At 56.7% G+C, this 19,327-nt stretch overlaps 1 protein-coding gene across 4 annotated transcripts in view; it reads right to left on the bottom strand.

Annotated features, from left to right (window-relative positions):
- The window catches only part of PLEC (plectin), a 475,125-nt gene that overhangs the window by 446,790 nt on the left and 9,008 nt on the right, over nt 1-19,327 (bottom strand). For 3 of the 4 annotated variants that reach the window (XM_073543309.1, XM_073543307.1, XM_073543306.1), the window contains exon 1: nt 14,389-14,436. The exons of the other annotated variant lie outside the window; for it this stretch is intronic. In XM_073543309.1, coding sequence (XP_073399410.1) covers nt 14,389-14,421 — 33 coding nt within the window. In that variant the 5' untranslated portion in view covers nt 14,422-14,436. Of the gene's footprint in view, nt 1-14,388; nt 14,437-19,327 lie in introns of those variants that run through there. 4 annotated transcript variants of the gene reach the window in all.

The following is a 19,327-nucleotide window of genomic DNA, read 5'->3' on the forward strand; positions in this document are numbered from 1 at the left end:
CTCGAACCGGACCTCCAGACGGCGATCAACCCGGATCACCAGAGACACGCCTGCCTCAATGGAGACTGGAGTCTCATACAGGGCTAAAGAATCCTTCACCCTTACTGTGAGCCCCTCACAGAACTGACTACGGAGTGCGGGGTCATTCCATGTGGTGTCTGTGGCCCACCTCCAAAACTCAGCGCAATATTCCTCAGTTAGGTGGTCTCCTTGATGAAGTTGGCGCAGTGTGGACTTGGCTAAGGAGATGCGATTGGGGTCATCATATATAAGGCCCAGTGCTTGAAAAAATCCCTCCACCGTCTGAAGCAACTGAGAGTCACATGGGAGAGAAAACACCCATGCTTGGGGGTCCCCCTGGAGGAGCGAGATTACTATCCCCACACGTTGCGCCTCTGTACCTGAGGAAACCAGACGTAACCTGAAGTACAGTTTACAGGTCTCACGGAAAACAACAAACTTGTCATGCCTCCAGAGAACCTGTCCGGCAACGTGCCCTTGGGCTCCACTATGGTTTGCTGGAGAGATGGGAGTCCCACACACGATATATCAGAATGCTGTAAAACCATCATGTGTAAATCCACCACCTCCAGACTGAGCTGCCAGAGTTGCCCTATCAGAGCAGAGATTGGATCCAAAATGGATAAAAAAAAATGGTTGCAGTCAGAGCTAATGTCACAACACAGCTGTCGGGTGACCCGGGACCAGGGGCTCCTTCCCTGTCCCTAGCACTAGGAGGCTCCCTAGCTCACCCTATTCCCCAGGATGCTTCTGAAGGTGATGATGCTGTGGGGAGGTTGAGCTGGGTACGGTTCTGTCTGTGAAAGGAGACAGAGTTTGACAGCAGGTGTCATGTGGCAGTCTGCCCATCAGAGGTGAATGGAGAGTGCGATGGCAGTGATTATGTAACTGTCATTTGAGTGTTACATAACTGCCAGAGGTCAAGGTGACTCTGATTGGGCAGAGGTGACTGTCAGGTGACAGAGGGTGGGGCTACCTGGTCTATCTGAATAAATACTGAGGTAAGCTTCCAGAAGCTTCAGTGAGCCAGGGGAGCTCACAGGTTAGGAGAGTCTGTCACACAAAGGAGACCCCTCAGAGACTTTGGACAGTGGAAACGGTCACGGGGGGTGACCCTATTTGGTCAAAGGCAGAGACGGCCTGGATTATTGGTGGACTTTGTAAGGTGAAACGCCGTGGTGGATTGGCCTAGGGCACCACGGCGGATAGAGCCATGAAGTACGCCTGACGGAGAAAGTGTACAAGTGAAGGTACCAGGGCCTGTCTGCAGGAGGATAACAGTGTGAAACATCTGTCGTGTTTTGTTCTGGTCGTCGTGAGGGCGGGCAATAAAAGCAAACCTGTTGAATACGATTCCTGCCTCTGTCTCGTGCCTGTCGACGTCAAGAAGCGGGTCACCCCCCATTTCTGTGAGTACAGCACACCTCCGCCGCCTACTAGCCACACCACCTAAATTCCACAGCACGCTACCCTCCGCCCCAGCCTGCCACCGGTCTTTACATTTGGCGTAGTCGGCAGGATCCATCGCCGCCAATACAACATCTTCAGCGGCAGACCTGCCACCAAGGAGCAAAGGCCCCAAGCTGTATGGGGTGAAGTACTGCTTTGTCTTGTTCCCTGTAGATTACAATTTGGAGAACTGGACTGTGGATTGCTGACTGTTAAAAAAAGACTGTGGTGATTTGGGGCCCAAAGCAACAGGCACGGACACTGCTGTTTGTTCTGGATGGCTCGGGGCTTTATAGCATCCGCCCCTGGAGGGAGTGGTGTTCGTTGGAAGAGAATTGCACCCTCATATTCCAAAATTTGAAAACCTGCCCAGGGAGTTTCCCTGTGGAGCTGTCGGGCCTGGAGGTCGGCCCTGCCAGACGGCGGGGTGAAGACTCATGGCTAAGAATGGAGCGATGGGAAAGTCTGCAGGGAGCAGCGGCGGCTGTAAAGGTGAGCGTGCCTACGGTCCCGCCTGCAGCATTCCAGCCCAACCTGATTTCTACGCTCCCAGCATCGGACAGACCACGGGGTCCCGACACTGGCCCTCAGCCTCCCCGCCCGATGCCTTGTGCTGTGATGCCGGCTGTTCCGGATGACGGTGTGTCCCCTGCCAGACTGACGGCCGCTGTATCAGCCACGCTCCCGGCCCCAACTGAAACCGGACTTACGGTTGCAATGTCTGCAATACCAGAGAGCGCGGCCGCTACCTCATCTGTGGCCCCGCCCGTGGAGAACTTGGTTCCAGCTGCGGCCTCGCCGACGTCGCTGCCAAAGCCGGCTGCAGTCTATACGACTCCGGAGCCTGTGGCCGCTTCTGCCTCGCCCATGACCTCGACCGTGGCCCGCCCACCGGACTCTGCGGCCTAAGCCGGACCCTCCGCTTGGGTGGCGGAGATAATTGCAAAGAAAAAGGCCAGAGAGCGGGAGGTATGGGCCCTGCTACATAAGGAAGGGGGAGTGCTCTCCTCAAAGGAAGGGGGAGCACTAGTGTCCTTGTTTGTTAAAAATTTAAAGATGTTATGCTTTATTTAAAAAAAAAAAATGCTTTGCATAATGATACTGGTAGATATAGGTAACAAAACTAGCGAGTAATTTAAGCATAGTATGGTACTTAATGTAGAATGTTGCAAAGAAGAGGGTAAATGTTGTACCCATCAAAAAGTAATGTATGTCGAAGCTATGTGTAATATGTATAGTGAGTTAGAAATGTTATTTGAAAAGTGAAAATGTGTATTCAGCAGGTCCCGGGTACGTGGAATATGCCGACCCTGACGATGTTAAGCTGAAAGGACGACAGGACAGAGAGAAGGCAAAATGGACCGGGTGCCTGAGTAAGAGAAGTCTGTGTGACACAGGAGTTTGTGTGACACAGAGAGGTTTGTGCGACCAGGAGACTGTGTGACGCAGGGAAGACTGTGTGACAAGAGGTTCTGTGTGACCAAGAGTTGTGTGACACAGAAGTTTGTGTGACGCAGAGAGGTCTGTGCGACCAAAAGTTGTGTGACACAGGAGTTTGTGTGACTGAGGGTCTGTGTGACAGAAAGTATGTGTGACTCAGGTGACGACCATGTCAGGTATTGACACCACGTTCATCCTCGGGACGCAAATTGTCGAGGACGACAATGGGCAAAGGAAGGAGGAATGTGGGGAGGTTGAGCTGGGTACGGTTCTGTCTGTGAAAGGAGACAGAGTTTGACAGCAGGTGTCATGTGGCAGTCTGCCCATCAGAGGTGAATGGAGAGTGCGATGGCAGTGATTATGTAACTGTCATTTGAGTGTTACATAACTGCCAGAGGTCAAGGTGACTCTGATTGGGCAGAGGTGACTGTCAGGTGACAGAGGGTGGGGCTACCTGGTCTATCTGAATAAATACTGAGGTAAGCTTCCAGAAGCTTCAGTGAGCCAGGGGAGCTCACAGGTTAGGAGAGTCTGTCACACAAAGGAGACCCCTCAGAGACTTTGGACAGTGGAAACGGTCACGGGGGGTGACCCTATTTGGTCAAAGGCAGAGACGGCCTGGATTATTGGTGGACTTTGTAAGGTGAAACGCCGTGGTGGATTGGCCTAGGGCACCACGGCGGATAGAGCCATGAAGTACGCCTGACGGAGAAAGTGTACAAGTGAAGGTACCAGGGCCTGTCTGCAGGAGGATAACAGTGTGAAACATCTGTCGTGTTTTGTTCTGGTCGTCGTGAGGGCGGGCAATAAAAGCAAACCTGTTGAATACGATTCCTGCCTCTGTCTCGTGCCTGTCGATGTCAAGAAGCGGGTCACCCCCCATTTCTGTGAGTACAGCACACCTCCGCCGCCTACTAGCCACACGACCTAAATACCACAGCACGCTACCCTCCGCCCCAGCCTGCCACCGGTCTCTACATTGCCAGGACCGCACCCTTGCCTTATCTCCTGAGTCAGCCCTCCGCCTGTTCTCTATCCCCAACCAGGGAAGAGGCGGCGCTACTGTGCACTGTAGTACACCAACCCAAGAAACAAAGCAACTAAAAACAAGGAAAACTCTAAGCATACAAAATAATCACTCACATATAACAGAGGAATGCACCAGGGCGTAGAGGTAAGTGAATAAATCAAAATAGAGAAGGATAAGGAATTACCACATATACAAACCAAGCAACAGTCACTGATAACTCCTCCAACTATCCTTCTCATCTGTGCTCCTCTCCCACTATTAGCCATGCAGCAAATGCTACCTCTGACAAGGATGAGCAACAGCCCCCAGATTATAAAGGGGAAAAGAGTGGCTAACCGAGCACATCTGAGTTGCATGAACCTGCAGATCTCTGCAGTGTCTCTTGGGGGCGTACGGACCTGCAGATCTCTGCCTTGTCTCTTGGGGGGCGTACGAACCTGCAGATCTCTGCTGTGTCACTGGAGGGGTTTTACGGACATGCAGATCTCTGCCATGTCTCTAGGGGGGTTGTACGGACCTGCAGATCTCTGCCATATCTCTGGGGGGGGTTGTACGGACCTGCAGATCTCTGCCTTGTCTCTTGGGGGGCATACGAATGTGCAGATCTCTGCCGTGTCTCTGGGGGGGTGTACGAACCTGCAGATCTCTGCCTTGTCACTGGGGGGGTTGTACGGACCTGCAGATCTCTGCCTTGTCACTGGGGGGGGGTTGTACGGACCTGCAGATCTCTGCCTTGTCACTGGGGGGGGTTGTACGGACCTGCAGATCTCTGCCTTGTCACTGGGGGGGTTGTACGGACCTGCAGATCTCTGCCGTGTCTCTTGGGGGGTGTACGGACCTGCAGATCTCTGCCTTGTCTCTTGGGGGGCGTACGAACCTGCAGATCTCTGCTGTGTCACTGGGGGGGTTGTACGGACCTGCAGATCTCTGCCCTGTCTCTGGGGGGTGTACGGACCTGCAGATCTCTGCCTTGTCTCTTGGGGGGCATACGAACGCGCAGATCTCTGCCGTGTCTCTAAGGGGGGTTGTACGTACCTGCAGATCTCTCCCGTATCTCTGGGGGGGTGTACGGACCTGCAGATCTCTGCCTTGTCTCTTGGGAGGGCATACGAACGCGCAGATCTCTGCCGTGTCTCTAGGGGGGGTTGTACGGACCTGCAGATCTCTCCCGTATCTCTGGGGGGGGGTGTACGGACCTGCAGATCTCTGCCTTGTCTCTTGGGGGGCGTACGAACCTGCAGATCTCTGCCGTGTCTCTGGGGGGGGGTATACGGACCTGCAGATCTCTGCCGTGTCTCTGGGGGGGGGTATACGGACCTGCAGATCTCTGCCGTGTCTCTGGGGGGGGTGTACGGACCTGCAGATCTCTCCCGTGTCTCTGGGGGGGATTGTACGGACCTGCAGATCACTCCCGTGTCTCTGGGGGTGATTGTGCGGACCTGCAGATCTCTCCCGTGTCTCTGGGGGGGATTGTACGGACCTGCAGATCTCTGCCGTGTCTCTGGGGGGATTGTACGGACCTGCAGATCTCTGCCGTGTCTCTGGGGGGGGTGTAATGACCTGGAGTTCTTCTCGGGCGTGTCTCTGGTGGGGGGTGTACGGACCTGCAGATCTCTGCTGTGTCTCTGTGGGATTGCACGGACCTGCAGATCTCTGCCGCGTCTCTGGTGGGGGGTGTACGGACCTGCAGATCTCTGCCGTGTCACTAAGGGGATTGTATGGATCTGCAGATCTCTGCCGTGTCTCTGGGGGGGGGGGGGTATGGATCTGCAGATCTCTGCCGTCTCTCTGGGGGATTGTATGGACCTGCAGATCTCTGCCGTGTCTCTGGGGGGTTGTATGGACCTGCAGATCTCTGCCGTGTCTCTGGGGGGTTGTATGGACCTGCAGATCTCTGCCGTGTCTCTGGGGGGTTGTATGGACCTGCAGATCTCTGCCGTGTCTCTGGGGGGTTGTATGGACCTGCAGATCTCTGCCGTGTCACTAAGGCCTGTTTCACACTTCCGTTTTTGTGTCCGCCAAACGGATCCGTTTCCGTTTTTTTGACGGAAACTGATGCAAACGGATCCGGGTTTTTAAAAACGGATCCGTTTTTTTGACGGATCCGCGGTAACCGTAATGGAAGTCTATGGGACAAAAAAAACGGATCCTGCAAAAAATGGCGGATCCGTTTTTTTACGGAAAACAACGGATTTTGACGGATTTGAAAAAACGGAAGTGTGAAACAGGCCTAAGGGGATTGTATGGACCAGCAGATCTCTGCCATGTCTCTGGTGGGGGGTGTACGGACCTGCAGATCTCTGCCGTGTCTCTGGTGGGGGGTGTACGGACCTGCAGATCTCTGCCGTGTCTCTGGTGGGGGGTGTACGGACCTGCAGATCTCTGCCGTGTCTCTGGTGGGGGGTGTACGGACCTGCAGATCTCTGCCGTGTCTCTGTGGGATTGTACGGACCTGCAGATCTCTGCCGTGTCTCTGGGGGGGTGTATGGACCTGCAGATCTCTGCCGTGTCTCTGGGGGGGTGTATGGACCTGCAGATCTCTGCCGTGTCACTAAGGGGATTGTATGGACCAGCAGATCTCTCCCGTGTTTCTGGGGGGGTGTACGGACCTGCAGATCTCTGCCGTGTCACTAAGGGGATTGTATGGACCTGCAGACCTCTGCCGTGTCTCTGGGGGGGTGTATGGATCTGCAGATCTCTGCCGTGTCTCTGGGGGATTGTATGGACCTGCAGACCTCTGCCGTGTCTCGGGGGGGGGGGTGTATGGACCTGCAGATCTCTCCCGTGTCTCTGGGGGGTTGTATGGACCTGCAGACCTCTGCCGTGTCTCTGGGGGATTGTATGGACCTGCAGATCTCTGCCGTGTTTCTGGGGGGGTGTATGGACCTGCAGATCTCTGCCATGTCTCTGGGGGATTGTATGGACCTGCAGATCTCTGCAGTGTCACTAAGGGGATTGTATGGACCAGCAGATCTCTCCCGTGTCTCTGGGGGGATTGTATGGACCTGCAGATCTCTGCCGTGTCTCTGGGGGGTTGTATGGACCTGCAGATCTCTGCCGTGTCTCTGGGGGGTTGTATGGACCTGCAGATCTCTGCCGTGTCTCTGGGGGATTGTATGGACCTGCAGATCTCTGCCGTGTCACTAAGGGGATTGTATGGACCAGCAGATCTCTGCCGTGTCTCTGGTGGGGGGTGTACGGACCTGCAGATCTCTGCCGTGTCTCTGGTGGGGGGTGTCAGGACCTGCAGATCTCTGCCGTGTCTCTGGTGGGGGGGGTGTACGGACCTGCAGATCTCTGCCGTGTCTCTGGTGGGGGCGTACGGACCTGCAGATCTCTGCCGTGTCTCTGGTGGGGGCGTACGGACCTGCAGATCTCTGCCGTGTCTCTGGTGGGGGCGTACGGACCTGCAGATCTCTGCTGTGTCTCTGTGGGATTGTACGGACCTGCAGATCTCTGCCGTGTCTCTGGGGGGGGTGTATGGACCTGCAGATCTCTGCCGTGTCTCTGGGGGGGTGTATGGACCTGCAGATCTCTTCCGTGTCACTAAGGGGATTGTATGGACCAGCAGATCTCTCCCGTGTTTCTGGGGGGGTGTACGGACCTGCAGATCTCTGCCGTGTCACTAAGGGGATTGTATGGACCTGCAGATCTCTGCCGTGTCTCTGGGGGGGTGTATGGACCTGCAGATCTCTTCCGTGTCACTAAGGGGATTGTATGGACCAGCAGATCTCTCCCGTGTTTCTGGGGGGGTGTACGGACCTGCAGATCTCTGCCGTGTCACTAAGGGGATTGTATGGACCTGCAGATCTCTGCCGTGTCACTAAGGGGATTGTATGGACCTGCAGACCTCTGCCGTGTGTCTGGGGGGGTGTATGGATCTGCAGATCTCTGCCGTGTCTCTGGGGGATTGTATGGACCTGCAGACATCTGCCGTGTCTCTGGGGGGGGGGGGGGGGGGTGTATGGACCTGCAGATCTCTTCCGTGTCACTAAGGGGATTGTATGGACCAGCAGATCTCTCCCGTGTTTCTGGGGGGGTGTACGGACCTGCAGATCTCTGCCGTGTCACTAAGGGGATTGTATGGACCTGCAGATCTCTGCCGTGTCACTAAGGGGATTGTATGGACATGCAGACCTCTGCCGTGTGTCTGGGGGGGTGTATGGATCTGCAGATCTCTGCCGTGTCTCTGGGGGATTGTATGGACCTGCAGACATCTGCCGTGTCTCTGGGGGGGGGGGGGGGGGGTGTATGGACCTGCAGATCTCTCCCGTGTCTCTGGGGGGTTGTATGGACCTGCAGACCTCTGCCGTGTCTCTGGGGGATTGTATGGACCTGCAGATCTCTGCCATGTCTCTGGGGGGGTGTATGGACCTGTAGATCTCTGCCATGTCTCTGGGGGATTGTATGGACCTGCAGATCTCTGCCGTGTCACTAAGGGGATTGTATGGACCAGCAGATCTCTCCCGTGTCTCTGGGGGGGTGTATGGACCTGCAGATCTCTGCCGTGTCTCTGGGAGGGTTTTATGGACCTGCAGATCTCTGCCGTGTCTCTGGGGGGGTGTATGGACCTGCAGATCTCTGCCATGACTCTGGGGGGGGGTGTATGGACCTGCAGATCTCTGCCGTGTCTCTGGGGGGGGTGTACGGACCTGCAGATCTCTCCCGTGTCTCTGGGGGGTTGTATGGACCAGCAGACCTCTCCCGTGTCTCTGGGGGGTTGTATGGACCTGCAGACCTCTGCCGTGTCTCTGGGGGGGGTTGTATGGACCTGCAGATCTCTGCCATGTCTCTGGGGGATTGTATGAACCTGCAGATCTCTGCCGTGTCTCTGGGGGATTGTATGGACTTGCAGATCTCTGCCGTGTCACTAAGGGGATTGTATGGACCAGCAGATCTCTGCCGTGTCTCTGGTGGGAGGTGTACGGACCTGCAGATCTCTGCCGTGTCTCTGGTGGGGGGGTGTACGGACCTGCAGATCTCTGCCGTGTCTCTGGTGGGGGCGTACGGACCTGCAGATCTCTGCCGTGTCTCTGGTGGGGGTGTATGGATCTGCAGATCTCTGCCGTGTCTCTGGTGGGGGGGGGTGTATGGATCTGCAGATCTCTGCCGTGTCTCTGGGGGATTGTATGGACCTGCAGATCTCTGCCGTGTCTCTGGGGGGTTGTATGGACCTGCAGATCTCTGCCGTGTCTCTGGGGGGGTTGTATGGACCTGCAGATCTCTGCCGTGTCTCTGGGGGGTTGTATGGACCTGCAGATCTCTGCCGTGTTTCAGGGGGGTTGTATGGACCTGCAGATCTCTGCCGTGTCTCTGGGGGATTGTATGGACCTGCAGATCTCTGCCGTGTCACTAAGGGGATTGTATGGACCAGCAGATCTCTACCGTGTCTCTGGTGGGGGGTGTACGGACCTGCAGATCTCTGCCGTGTCTCTGGTGGGGGGTGTACGGACCTGCAGATCTCTGCCGTGTCTCTGGTGGGGGCGTACGGACCTGCAGATCTCTGCTGTGTCTCTGTGGGATTGTACGGACCTGCAGATCTCTGCCGTGTCTCTGGGGGGGTGTATGACCCTGCAGATCTCTGCCGTGTCTCTGGGGGGGTGTATGGACCTGCAGATCTCTGCCGTGTCACTAAGGGGATTGTATGGACCTGCAGACCTCTGCCGTGTCTCTGGGGGGGGTGTATGGATCTGTAGATCTCTGCCGTGTCTCTGGGGGATTGTATGGACCTGCAGACCTCTGCCGTGTCACTAAGGGGATTGTATGGACCTGCAGACCTCTGCCATGTCTCTGGGGGGGTGTATGGATCTGTAGATCTCTGCCGTGTCTCTGGGGGATTGTATGGACCTGCAGACCTCTGCCGTGTCTCTGGGGGATTGTATGGACCTGCAGACCTCTGCCGTGTCTCTGGGGGGGGGGGTATATGGACCTGCAGATCTCACCCGTGTCTCTGGGGGGTTGTATGGACCTGCAGATCTCTGCCGTGTCTCTGGGGGGTTGTATGGACCTGCAGATCTCTGCCGTGACTCTGGGGGGTGTACGGACCTGCAGATCTCTGCCGTGTCACTAAGGGGATTGTATGGACCAGCAGATCTCTCCCGTGTCTCTGGGGGGGTGTACGGACCTGCAGATCTCTGCCGTGTCTCTGGAGGATTGTATGGACCTGCAGATCTCTCCCGTGTCTCTGGGGGGGGGGGGTGTACGGACCTGCAGATCTCTGCCGTGTCTCTGGGGGGGTTGTATGGACCTGCAGATCTCTGCCATGTCTCTGGGAGGGTTGTATGGACCTGCAGATCTCTGCCGTGTCTCTGGGAGGGTTGTATGGACCTGCAGATCTCTGCCGTGATTCTGGGGGGGGTGTATGGACCTGCAGATCTCTGCCGTGTCTCTGGGGGGGGTGTACGGACCTGCAGATCTCTGCCGTGTCTCTGGGGGGTTGTATGGACCAGCAGACCTCTCCCGTGTCTCTGGGGGGTTGTATGGACCTGCAGATCTCTGCCGTGTCTCTGGGGGGGTGTACGGACCTGCAGATATCTGCCGTGTCATTAAGGGGATTGTATGGACCAGCAGATCTCTCCCGTGTCTCTGGGGGGGTTGTATGGACCTGCAGAGCTCTCCCGTGACTCTGGGGGGGTGTATGGACCTGCAGATCTCTCCCGTGACTCTGGGGGGGTGTATGGACCTGCAGAGCTCTCCCGTGTCTCTGGGAGGTTGTATGGACCTGCAGATCTCTCCCGTGACTCTGGGGGGGTGTATGGACCTGCAGATCTCTCCTGTGACTCTGGGGGGGTGTATGGAATTGCAGATCTCTGCCGTGTCTCTGGGGGGTTGAATGGACCTGCAGATCTCTCCCGTGACTCTGGGGGGTGTGTATGGACCTGCAGAGCTCTCCCGTGTCTTTGGGGGGGTTGTATGGACCAGCAGACCTCTGCCGTGTCTCTGGGGGGGTGTATGGACCTGCAGACCTCTGCCGTGTCTCTGGGGGGGTGTATGGACCTGCAGAACTCTCCAGTGTCTCTGGGGGGGTTGTATGGACCTGCAGATCTCTGCCGTGTCTCTGGGGGGGTGTATGGACCTGCAGATCTCTGCAGTGACTCTGGGGGGGTGTATGGACCTGCAGATCTCTGCCGTGACCCTGGGGGGTGTATGGACCTGTAGATCTCTGCCGTGTCTCTGGGGGATTGTATGGACCTGCAGATCTCTGCCATGTCTCTGGGGGGGTGTATGGACCTGTAGATCTCTGCCATGTCTCTGGGGGATTGTATGGACCTGCAGATCTCTGCCGTGTCACTAAGGGGATTGTATGGACCAGCAGATCTCTCCCGTGTCTCTGGGGGGGTGTATGGACCTGCAGATCTCTGCCGTGTCTCTGGGAGGGTTTTATGGACCTGCAGATCTCTGCCGTGTCTCTGGGGGGGTGTATGGACCTGCAGATCTCTGCCATGACTCTGGGGGGGGTGTATGGACCTGCAGATCTCTGCCGTGTCTCTGGGGGGGGTGTACGGACCTGCAGATCTCTCCCGTGTCTCTGGGGGGTTGTATGGACCAGCAGACCTCTCCCGTGTCTCTGGGGGGTTGTATGGACCTGCAGACCTCTGCCGTGTCTCTGGGGGGGGTTGTATGGACCTGCAGATCTCTGCCATGTCTCTGGGGGATTGTATGAACCTGCAGATCTCTGCCGTGTCTCTGGGGGATTGTAGGACCAGCAGATCTCTGCCGTGTCTCTGGTGGGAGGTGTACGGACCTGCAGATCTCTGCCGTGTCTCTGGTGGGGGGGTGTACGGACCTGCAGATCTCTGCCGTGTCTCTGGTGGGGGCGTACGGACCTGCAGATCTCTGCCGTGTCTCTGGTGGGGGTGTATGGATCTGCAGATCTCTGCCGTGTCTCTGGTGGGGGGGGGTGTATGGATCTGCAGATCTCTGCCGTGTCTCTGGGGGATTGTATGGACCTGCAGATCTCTGCCGTGTCTCTGGGGGGTTGTATGGACCTGCAGATCTCTGCCGTGTCTCTGGGGGGGTTGTATGGACCTGCAGATCTCTGCCGTGTCTCTGGGGGGTTGTATGGACCTGCAGATCTCTGCCGTGTTTCAGGGGGGTTGTATGGACCTGCAGATCTCTGCCGTGTCTCTGGGGGATTGTATGGACCTGCAGATCTCTGCCGTGTCACTAAGGGGATTGTATGGACCAGCAGATCTCTACCGTGTCTCTGGTGGGGGGTGTACGGACCTGCAGATCTCTGCCGTGTCTCTGGTGGGGGGTGTACGGACCTGCAGATCTCTGCCGTGTCTCTGGTGGGGGGTGTACGGACCTGCAGATCTCTGCCGTGTCTCTGGTGGGGGCGTACGGACCTGCAGATCTCTGCTGTGTCTCTGTGGGATTGTACGGACCTGCAGATCTCTGCCGTGTCTCTGGGGGGGTGTATGACCCTGCAGATCTCTGCCGTGTCTCTGGGGGGGTGTATGGACCTGCAGATCTCTGCCGTGTCACTAAGGGGATTGTATGGACCTGCAGACCTCTGCCGTGTCTCTGGGGGGGGTGTATGGATCTGTAGATCTCTGCCGTGTCTCTGGGGGATTGTATGGACCTGCAGACCTCTGCCGTGTCACTAAGGGGATTGTATGGACCTGCAGACCTCTGCCATGTCTCTGGGGGGGTGTATGGATCTGTAGATCTCTGCCGTGTCTCTGGGGGATTGTATGGACCTGCAGACCTCTGCCGTGTCTCTGGGGGATTGTATGGACCTGCAGACCTCTGCCGTGTCTCTGGGGGGGGGGGTATATGGACCTGCAGATCTCACCCGTGTCTCTGGGGGGTTGTATGGACCTGCAGATCTCTGCCGTGTCTCTGGGGGGTTGTATGGACCTGCAGATCTCTGCCGTGACTCTGGGGGGTGTACGGACCTGCAGATCTCTGCCGTGTCACTAAGGGGATTGTATGGACCAGCAGATCTCTCCCGTGTCTCTGGGGGGGTGTACGGACCTGCAGATCTCTGCCGTGTCTCTGGAGGATTGTATGGACCTGCAGATCTCTCCCGTGTCTCTGGGGGGGGGGGGGTGTACGGACCTGCAGATCTCTGCCGTGTCTCTGGGGGGGTTGTATGGACCTGCAGATCTCTGCCATGTCTCTGGGAGGGTTGTATGGACCTGCAGATCTCTGCCGTGTCTCTGGGAGGGTTGTATGGACCTGCAGATCTCTGCCGTGATTCTGGGGGGGGTGTATGGACCTGCAGATCTCTGCCGTGTCTCTGGGGGGGGTGTACGGACCTGCAGATCTCTGCCGTGTCTCTGGGGGGTTGTATGGACCAGCAGACCTCTCCCGTGTCTCTGGGGGGTTGTATGGACCTGCAGATCTCTGCCGTGTCTCTGGGGGGGTGTACGGACCTGCAGATATCTGCCGTGTCATTAAGGGGATTGTATGGACCAGCAGATCTCTCCCGTGTCTCTGGGGGGGTTGTATGGACCTGCAGAGCTCTCCCGTGACTCTGGGGGGGTGTATGGACCTGCAGATCTCTCCCGTGACTCTGGGGGGGTGTATGGACCTGCAGAGCTCTCCCGTGTCTCTGGGAGGTTGTATGGACCTGCAGATCTCTCCCGTGACTCTGGGGGGGTGTATGGACCTGCAGATCTCTCCTGTGACTCTGGGGGGTGTATGGAATTGCAGATCTCTGCCGTGTCTCTGGGGGGTTGAATGGACCTGCAGATCTCTCCCGTGACTCTGGGGGGTGTGTATGGACCTGCAGAGCTCTCCCGTGTCTTTGGGGGGGTTGTATGGACCAGCAGACCTCTGCCGTGTCTCTGGGGGGGTGTATGGACCTGCAGACCTCTGCCGTGTCTCTGGGGGGGTGTATGGACCTGCAGAACTCTCCAGTGTCTCTGGGGGGGTTGTATGGACCTGCAGATCTCTGCCGTGTCTCTGGGGGGGTGTATGGACCTGCAGATCTCTGCAGTGACTCTGGGGGGGTGTATGGACCTGCAGATCTCTGCCGTGACCCTGGGGGGTGTATGGACCTGTAGATCTCTGCCGTGTCTCTGGGGGGTTGTATGGACCAGCAGACCTCTGCCGTGTCTCTGGGGGGGGTGTATGGACCTGCAGATCTCTCCCGTGTCTCTGGGGGGGGGGGTGTATGGACCTGCAGATCTCTGCCGTGTCTCTGGGGGGGTGTATGGACCTGCAGATCTCTGCCGTAACTCTGGGGGGGTGTATGGACCTGCAGATCTCTCCCGTGTCTCTTGGGGGGGGTGTATGGACCTGCAGACCTCTCCCGTGTCTCTGGGGGGGGTTGTATGGACCTGCAGATCTCTGCTGTGTCGCCGTGCAGATACAGGGGTACGGGATAAGTCCCCCCAGGACCACACATGCCACTTTCACCTAGAGGGGCCGCAGGGATGTAAACAGCTTCTGGGGTGGGGGCCGCCATCACATACAAGGTGAAGTCTGAAGATCAATACCTGCACATACAGGCGTCCACGCCATGCCGTCATTTGTAGTGATTGTGGGGCGTCTGTGGGGTCTGAGGGGCCGATGACCCCTCCGTGTACACACAGCCGCCGCTTAGATCCGCTCGAGCGCAGTCACGTGATCAACTCCGGACTCGTATCAGCAGTCACCAAGTAATTAACCACAAGCTTCTCACTTCCTCTAAAATGTACAGTGGGGCCCCGCCTGCAGGACACGCACCCACAACACGGGGGCCGGAGCGCCCCGCACAGGAGCTGACACTCAGGAGGGATCACCGCACAGGAGCTGACACTCAGGAGGGATCACCGCACAAGAGCTGACACTCAGGAGGGATCACAGAGAGATCACCGCACAGGAGCTGACACTCAGGAGAGATCACCGCACAGGAGCTGACACTCAGGAGAGATCACAGAGAGATCACCGCACTGGAGCTGACACTCAGGAGAGATCACCGCACAGGAGCTGACACTCAGGAGGGATCACCGCACAAGAGCTGACACTCAGGAGGGATCACAGAGAGATCACCGCACAGGAGCTGACACTCAGGAGAGATCACCGCACAGGAGCTGACACTCAGGAGAGATCACAGAGAGATCACCGCACAGGAGCTGACACTCAGGAGAGATCACCGCACAGGAGCTGACACTCAGGAGAGATCACCGCACAAGAGCTGACACTCAGGAGAGATCACAGAGAGATCACCGCACAAGAGCTGACACTCAGGAGGGATCACAGAGAGATCACCGCACAGGAGCTGACACTCAGGAGAGATCACCACACAGGAGCTGACACTCAGGAGAGATCACCGCACAAGAGCTGACACTCAGGAGAGATCACAGAGAGATCATCGCACAGGAGCTGACACTCAGGAGAGATCACCGCACAGGAGCTGACATTCAGGAGAGATCACAGAGAGATCACCGCACAGGAGCTGACACTCAGGAGAGATCACAGAGAGATCACCGCACAGGAGCTGACACTCAGGAGAGATCACAGAGAGATCATCGCACAGGAGCTGACACTCAGGAGAGATCACAGAGAGATCATCGCACAGGAGCTGACACTCAGGAGAGATCACCGCACAGGAGCTGACACTCAGGAGGGATCACAGAGAGATCACCGCACAGGAGCTGACACTCAGGAGGGATCACAGAGAGATCACCGCACAAGAGCTGACACTCAGGAGATATCACAGAGAGATCACCGCACAGGAGCTGACACTCAGGAGAGATCACCGCACAGGAGCTGACACTCAGGAGAGATCACAGAGAGATCACCGCACAGGAGGTGACACTCAGGAGAGATCACAGAGAGATCACCGCACAGGAGGTGACACTCAGGAGAGATCACAGAGAGATCACCGCACAGGAGCTGACACTCAGGAGGGATCACAGAGAGATCACCACACAGGAGCTGACACTCAGGAGGGATCACCGCACAGGAGCTGACACTCAGGAGGGATCACAGAGAGATCACCGCACAAGAGCTGACACTCAGGAGATATCACAGAGAGATCACCGCACAGGAGCTGACACTCAGGAGAGATCACAGAGAGATCACCGCACAGGAGCTGACACTCAGGAGGGATCACAGAGAGATCACCGCACAGGAGCTGACACTCAGGAGGGATCACAGAGAGATCACCGCACAGGAGCTGACACTCAGGAGAGATCACCGCACAGGAGCTGACACTCAGGAGGAATCACAGAGAGATCACCACACAGGAGCTGACACTCAGGAGAGATCACAGCACAGGAGCTGACACTCAGGAGAGATCACCGCACAAGAGCTGACACTCAGGAGAGATCACCGCACAAGAGCTGACACTCAGGAGAGATCACAGAGAGATCACCGCACAAGAGCTGACACTCAGGAGGGATCACACAGAGATCACCGCACAGGAGCTGACACTCAGGAGGGATCACCGCACAAGAGCTGACACTCAGGAGGGATCACAGAGAGATCACCGCACAAGAGCTGACACTCAGGAGAGATCACTGCACAGGAGCTGACACTCAGGAGGGATCACCGCACAAGAGCTGACACTCAGGAGGGATCACAGAGAGATCACCGCACAGGAGCTGACACTCAGGAGAGATCACCGCACAAGAGCTGACACTCAGGAGGGATCACAGAGAGATCACCGCACAGGAGCTGACACTCAGGAGAGATCACCGCACAGGAGCTGACACTCAGGAGAGATCACAGAGAGATCACCGCACAGGAGCTGACACTCAGGAGAGATCACCGCACAGGAGCTGACACTCAGGAGAGATCACCGCACAAGAGCTGACACTCAGGAGAGATCACCGCACAAGAGCTGACACTCAGGAGAGATCACCGCACAAGAGCTGACACTCAGGAGAGATCACCGCACAAGAGCTGACACTCAGGAGGGATCACAGAGAGATCACCGCACAGGAGCTGACACTCAGGAGAGATCACCGCACAGGAGCTGACACTCAGGAGAGATCACCGCACAAGAGCTGACACTCAGGAGAGATCACCGCACAAGAGCTGACACTCAGGAGGGATCACAGAGAGATCACCGCACAGGAGCTGACACTCAGGAGAGATCACCGCACAAGAGCTGACACTCAGGAGGGATCACAGAGAGATCACCGCACAGGAGCTGACACTCAGGAGAGATCACCGCACAGGAGCTGACACTCAGGAGAGATCACAGAGAGATCACCGCACAGGAGCTGACACTCAGGAGAGATCACCGCACAGGAGCTGACACTCAGGAGAGATCACCGCACAAGAGCTGACACTCAGGAGAGATCACCGCACAAGAGCTGACACTCAGGAGAGATCACCGCACAAGAGCTGACACTCAGGAGGGATCACAGAGAGATCACCGCACAGGAGCTGACACTCAGGAGAGATCACCGCACAGGAGCTGACACTCAGGAGAAATCACCGCACAAGAGCTGACACTCAGGAGAGATCACCGCACAAGAGCTGACACTCAGGAGGGATCGCAGAGAGATCACCGCACAGGAGCTGACACTCAGGAGAGATCACCGCACAGGAGCTGACACTCAGGAGAGATCACCGCACAGGAGCTGACACTCAGGAGAGATCACAGAGAGATCACCGCACAGGAGCTGACACTCAGGAGTGATCACAGAGAGATCACCGCACAGGAGCTGACACTCAGGAGAGATCACAGAGAGATCATCGCACAGGAGCTGACACTCAGGAGAGATCACAGCACAGGAGCTGACACTCAGGAGGGATCACAGAGAGATCACCACACAGGAGCTGACACTCAGGAGGGATCACCGCACAGGAGCTGACACTCCGGAGAGATCACAGAGAGATCACCGCACAAGAGCTGACACTCAGGAGATATCACAGAGAGATCATCGCACAGGAGCTGACACTCAGGAGAGATCACCGCACAGGAGCTGACACTCAGGAGAGATCACAGAGAGATCACCGCACAGGAGCTGACACTCAGGAGAGATCACAGAGAGATCACCGCACAGGAGCTGACACTCAGGAGAGATCACAGAGAGATCACCGCACAAGAGCTGACACTCAGGAGAGATCACCGCACAGGAGCTGACACTCAGGAGGGATCACAGAGAGATCACCGCACAAGAGCTGACACTCAGGAGATCACCGCACAGGAGCTGACACTCAGGAGGGATCACAGAGAGATCACCGCACAGGAGCTGACACTCAGGAGAGATCACAGCACAGGAGCTGACACTCAGGAGGGATCACAGAGAGATCACCACACAGGAGCTGACACTCAGGAGGGATCACCGCACAGGAGCTGACACTCAGGAGAGATCACAGAGAGATCACCGCACAAGAGCTGACACTCAGGAGATATCACAGAGAGATCATCGCACAGGAGCTGACACTCAGGAGAGATCACCGCACAGGAGCTGACACTCAGGAGAGATCACAGAGAGATCACCGCACAGGAGCTGACACTCAGGAGAGATCACAGAGAGATCACCGCACAGGAGCTGACACTCAGGAGAGATCACAGAGAGATCACCGCACAAGAGCTGACACTCAGGAGAGATCACCGCACAGGAGCTGACACTCAGGAGGGATCACAGAGAGATCACCGCACAAGAGCTGACACTCAGGAGAGATCACCGCACAGGAGCTGACACTCAGGAGAGATCACAGAGAGATCACCACACAGGAGCTGACACTCAGGAGGGATCACCGCACAGGAGCTGACACTCAGGAGAGATCACAGAGAGATCACCGCACAAGAGCTGACACTCAGGAGATATCACAGAGAGATCACCGCACAGGAGCTGACACTCAGGAGAGATCACAGAGAGATCACCGCACAGGAGCTGACACTCAGGAGAGATCACAGAGAGATCACCGCACAAGAGCTGACACTCAGGAGAGATCACAGAGAGATCACCGCACAAGAGCTGACACTCAGGAGAGATCACAGAGAGATCACCGCACAGGAGCTGACACTCAGGAGGGATCACAGAGAGATCACCGCACAGGAGCTGACACTCAGGAGAGATCACCGCACAGGAGCTGACACTCAGGAGAGATCACCGCACAGGAGCTGACACTCAGGAGAGATCACCGCACAGGAGCTGACACTCAGGAGAGATCACCGCACAAGAGCTGACACTCAGGAGAGATCACCGCACAAGAGCTGACACTCAGGAGGGATCACAGAGAGATCACCGCACAAGAGCTGACACTCAGGAGGGATCACAGAGAGATCACCGCACAGGAGCTGACACTCAGGAGAGATCACCGCACAGGAGCTGACACTCAGGAGAGATCACCGCACAAGAGCTGACACTCAGGAGAGATCACCGCACAAGAGCTGACACTCAGGAGAGATCACAGAGAGATCATTGCACAGGAGCTGACACTCAGGAGAGATCACCGCACAGGAGCTGACATTCAGGAGAGATCACAGAG

This window comes from Dendrobates tinctorius, unplaced genomic scaffold (assembly GCF_039654945.1).
Source record: "Dendrobates tinctorius isolate UK_male_01 unplaced genomic scaffold, ASM3965494v1 ptg000130l, whole genome shotgun sequence".
Taxonomy (NCBI): Eukaryota; Metazoa; Chordata; class Amphibia; order Anura; family Dendrobatidae; genus Dendrobates; species Dendrobates tinctorius.